Source organism: Elephantulus edwardii, unplaced genomic scaffold, assembly GCF_000299155.1.
Source record: "Elephantulus edwardii isolate Elephantulus edwardi_28Jun2011 unplaced genomic scaffold, EleEdw1.0 scaffold00064, whole genome shotgun sequence".
Classification (NCBI taxonomy): domain Eukaryota; kingdom Metazoa; phylum Chordata; class Mammalia; order Macroscelidea; family Macroscelididae; genus Elephantulus; species Elephantulus edwardii.
This window is the reverse complement of record NW_006399814.1, coordinates 5,978,093-5,982,901: the sequence shown is the minus strand read 5'-3', so window position 1 is coordinate 5,982,901 and position 4,809 is coordinate 5,978,093. Positions and strand designations below refer to the sequence as shown.

The 4,809-nt window shown below is 61.7% G+C and overlaps 1 protein-coding gene across 1 annotated transcript in view; it reads left to right on the top strand.

The window, feature by feature from the left end:
* Window positions 1–3,964, top strand: part of TBC1D22A (TBC1 domain family, member 22A) — a 265,500-nt gene extending 261,536 nt beyond the window's left edge. The window contains exon 13 of the mRNA XM_006888120.1: window positions 3,836–3,964. Within this exon, the coding sequence (XP_006888182.1) occupies window positions 3,836–3,964 (129 nt within the window). The remainder of the gene's footprint in view (window positions 1–3,835) is intronic.
* The last annotated feature ends 845 nt before the right edge of the window (window positions 3,965–4,809 follow it).

Genomic DNA, 4,809 nt, shown 5'->3' with positions numbered 1-4,809 from the left:
ACCCTGTGTGGTGGGGTTAGGGGATTAGTGGACAGGCCCCCTGTGTGGTGGGGTCAGTGGATGGACACCCTGTGTGGTGGGGGTTAGGGGTTCGCTGTTAGGACAGTCACCCTGTGTGGTGAGAGGTTAAGGGCTTGCTGCATGGGCAGCCCATGTGGTGGGAGGTTAAGAGCAGGACCGACAGGACAGGGTTTCTCTCACCAGCTCTCTTTGTCTGGGCCTGGCTGGGAGAGTGACATGTGACACACCCCAGTCCTGTCCCGTTGACCACAGGGCCTTCTACCTGGGAAAGGCCCATGAAGTGTTTCCCCTCTCTGTGCACAGAGCAGGGGGCTCCCCAGAACACACTCCGACCCTGAACACAGCACACATGATCACTGAGCCTCTGTGTGGGGCACACGGGGCTGGGGGCACGGAGGCTGGGGTGTGGGGTCCTCAGGGTGGTCTTCTTCCTCCCAGGGCTGAGAAGGGCATGGGGTCAGAGCCAGCTCACTTGGTCCCACAGAGCACAGTGATCCCGAGGCCCCTTAGCCAAGCCTCAGGGACTGGAACAGGGTCAGTGTGCTGGGCGGCCTGGGCTCCCTTCTCCCCGATGGCCTGACCCCCGTGGCCCCCGAAGTGTTGCCTTCTCCTTCGTAGACTCCGCTCTGGTCACGTGTATGGCCCTGCTGCCTGCCCTGGTGGCGCATGGACAACTAACTGGGTGTGAGTCCCCTGCGCCCGGGCCTGCAGTAGCGGGCCCGCCCACCTGCCTCCCTGAAGGAGGAAGGTAGCAGTAGCCTCCCTGTATCTCCCGTCTGGGCTTTGCCCCTGATGTGCACTGGGGAGCTCCCTCCGTAATCTTGGGGACCATCAGGGGTCACACCCTGCTCACAGAAGGTTAGGGGTGAGCAGTGCCTCCTGCAGCTTCTTGTCCCGTGTCTGTTGATGACAGGTGGAGTCACGGGGACAGAGCTCCACAGTGTGTCCGGTAACACCACCTGGGCGACAGGCCCCTCCCCTAGACAGGCCCCTCCCCTAGACGGGCCCCTCCCTTGGACAGACCCGTCCCCTGGACAGTCCCCACCCCTGGACAGCCCCCTCCCCTGAACAGACCCTTCCCCACGACAGGCCCTTCCCCATGACAGGCCCCTCACCTGCACAGGCCCCCCTCCTCCGGATGGGCACCTTCCCTGGACAGGTGACAATACACAGCAACCTGTAGGAGAATGGCCCCGGGCAGGTCCACGAGCTGCCCACCTTTCAAAGAGAGAACTCTTTATTTCAGTGTGTCTACTGCATTCTCACTCTCGTAAAGGTCGTTGGATAGATTTTCCCCTCCCTCCGCAGCGCCTGCGGGCGGTGTGGGGCATTTCTATTCGCCCTCCGTCGGCCAGCACGCAGACTAAATTAGATTCTGAAATTGAGTGTGCTCCGCCAGCCCGGGACGGCCGGCCCTGCTCCTCACCTCGTGCCGCGGGGTCAGGATAATATGAAGCCAAGTGGATTAAAAATAAAACCACAGGTATTTATTTATGACCTGCTTGGAATTGGATTGGCACCCGTGTAAGTTGCATCTAATGGTGAAAGACAACAGATTGGTGCTGATGTGTCCCTGGGGACGACGGCTCCGTGGATTCCATTTAAGGCCCACAGAGTGTCCAGAATGCGAGAGGAAGTGGGATTGGGGGCGGGGGGAAGCAAACGACCCAGAGACAATAAAGTAGCAATTAGCGTCACCTCCCCATGGGTCACCTCACATGGTGTGACTGGGGAGTGTGTCTGAGGACATCTGGAAGGACACCAGCCAGCTGAGGGTCAGATATCAGGACGGGCAGTGGCCAGTGGCTAGGACACCAGCCTGCTAGGAGGTGAAAGGAAGGGCGGGTAGGGGGTGCCTGGACCCCACTTGGCTGAGAAGTGGTAGGAAGGATGGGAGGGGTGCCCGGACACTGGGTGGCACTGACAGGTGGTGTCTTCACATGTCTGAGCTATCTTCAACCCAGGGGGCACCTTGTCCCCACCCCCAGAAGGTGTGGAGGGTGTGCTGTGTCCTGCAGACCTGGGTCCAGGGGAACACCCTGTCTTCCAACTCCCCCCCCCCCCCTCATCTGAGAAGAGTCCTGCAGGCCTGGGATGGTCCAGCTGTGTCCTGATCCCAGCCCAGAGGGAGAGGCAGCTGTCTGGTCCACATATAGGGGTAAGCCTGGGAAGAGCAAGGTCCAAGGCCAGGGTCAGCTCCCCGCCCCGTGCACCTCCTGCCCTCACTGGAGTGGTCAGGTAAGCAGTGTCCTGGCTGGGCCCCACCTCCCTCTGGACATCCACAGGGGCAGAGAATTGGGCAGCTGCTCCCCTCCTCTCCTGGAGCCCCTGTCGTCCTCCTGTTAGGGGGATGGACAGTGGCCAGTATGTGGGCAGCACAGCCCCTTGAGGTCTTGAGTCTCCTCAGCACCCCTGTTCCAGGTCCAGTTTCTGTGATCTCCAACCTGGGTGGAAGTCAGTTGGGGAGGGAGGCCCATGGCCAGGTTCTGCGCAGTAGGCACTGAGACCTCACCACACCCTCACTGTCCAGAATGAAGCCAGTGAAGGGCCAGCATCCGCACATCATGACCGTCCTCCCATGGGGCAGGGGTGGAGAAGGGCCTCATGCCATGTCCTGTCCCCAGTGGGGCAGAGTGGGGAAGGACGTGGGGGCTGGGGCCAGGCCTCGAGTGCCTGCCCTGCTGGGTGGATGTGTCAGTCCTGTTGGCTCTGGGGCCCCGCGTTGGGGAGGAGGGCAGGCTGGTCTCATGGGGTCGGGGCTACAAGTGGGGTCTGTGCTCTGTACAGCATTGAAGATGGGGCTATTCTGGTCCACGTGGGGGAGGTGGTGGTGGGGTTGGTGTGCCGTCGGGTCGGGATTGACCTCCGGCTGACCCTTGAGCAGGTTTTTAGAGGCATTAAATCACTCAAGAGATTGCCCATCCTTCAACCATGGAGCAGCTGGTAGAGTTGAACCGTGTACCTCTGGGTTGCCAGGATTCCTTGCCATTGAGCCACCAGAGCTCTCTAGGGTCACAGTTGGGGTGTGGCTGAGTGTTGGTAGACTGTATTGGGGTTGGCTTTGCTGAGGTTGGAGGCTGGGCCCCCAGTTTATTCTGTCTGGAGTGACCTCAGAGTCAGTGTCCTGGCTGGTGCGTGTCTCGGGGTCTTCCCCACCCCCACCAGGCCTGTCTGGTTTGTTCCCTGACTGGTACATGCCCAAGGGGTCCCCTAGACCCTTCTGGTCTAATTCCCTGATGGGACCACCCTCAAAATCCATCAGACCCCCTTCAGTCCAGCTTCCTGGCCAGTCCATGCCCTTGGGGTCTTCCAGGGCTCCCTTTAGCCCCATGACCGTATGTCCACCCTGCCCCCCACCCCGATCCATCTCCCTGATAAGTACTGCCCTTGAGGCTTCCCAGAGCCCCCTCCAGCATAGAACCCTGGCTAGTGACCCCCCAGGCCCTCCAGGCTCCCTCTGATGCGCCCCCCTGGCTGTCATGTCCTTCTGGTCAGTTCCCCATCTGGTGTAGCCCCCTGTCTCCCTCTGGTTGGTCCTCTGGCTGCTACAGCCCCCCCCCCCCCCGGCCTTGGATGCAGCTCCCTGACCAATACGTCCTCCTGGCACCTCTGGTCTGTCCCCCATTTGGTGCAGCCCCTGGAAACCATTTACTCTGTCCCCTGTCCACCTCCTGCCACCCTGACGGCCTCTGCTCTGTCCCCTGTTCCCCAGGCCCCCTCTGCTCTGTCCCCTGTCCACCCCCTGCCCCCCAGGTCCCCTCTGCTCTGTCCCCTGTCCACTCCCTGCCCCTCTGACGGCCTCTCTCGCCAACAGGAGCTGCTGCTTTTCCTCCAGAACCTGCCCACAGCCACCTGGGACGACGAGGATGTCAGCGTGCTGCTGGCCGAGGCCTACCGCCTCAAGTTCGCCTTTGCAGGTGCCCCCAACCACTACAAGAAGTGAGCCGCTGCAGCCCTACCCCCACCGGGCTCCCGAGCGCGTCCACAGGCCGAGCCGGCCTCCTGGGCTGCCCCGAGGGGCGTGCGGAGTGGGCACCAGGCCAGCGGAGGCCGGCGGGGACGGGCCACACTGCTGTTCAGGATACCAAAGAGATGGGCCGGAGCCTCCCTCCGCCTGCCTGGCTGCCCTTGCCAAATCGCCGGACACCTGCCGGCCGCCAGGGGCCAAGGCAGAGTGCTGGAGAGGGCCTCAGACGCCTCCGCCACAGAGGTCCTGCCCCTGTGTGACAGAATAAAGGTCCACCAAACTCGGAGTGGCGCGTCGTCTCGCTGTGGGGTCTCGGAGCACCTGGCCTTAACTGCTGACCACGTGCTGACCGCACTCAGTCTCACCCTTCCGTGACCACGGGCCACACGTCCACCCTTCCCAGTTCATGGGCAGCTTCCATCCCGGGTGTGGTGGGTGCTGCCCCCAGTGGAGACATGAGGAACGGCTGGCCTGAAGAAAGGACCCACCAGTCCCACCGCCACAGTCCACCTGGGACGTGAGTGTCCCACATAACTGTGTCGGACTCAGATAATCTCAGAGAAATCCTTTCCCTCTGATGTCAGCATCCCCTTTGTTACCAAAGCACATGGTATCAACCAAAAATTCAGAGCAGGAAATAATTTGGGATTAGCCGGGCTCATTCATCAGTGGGGCCTTGGAGAGGGGAGCCCTGGACACAGGCGGAGAGCTGGGCCTGGGGCAGCATGGACGCTGCAGAGAAAGCCGCCCTGTCTGGTGCTTCCACCACATCACCACCAGGAGGAGCTGGCCCCCTGCCCTTGCCCTGTCCACCCTCTGAC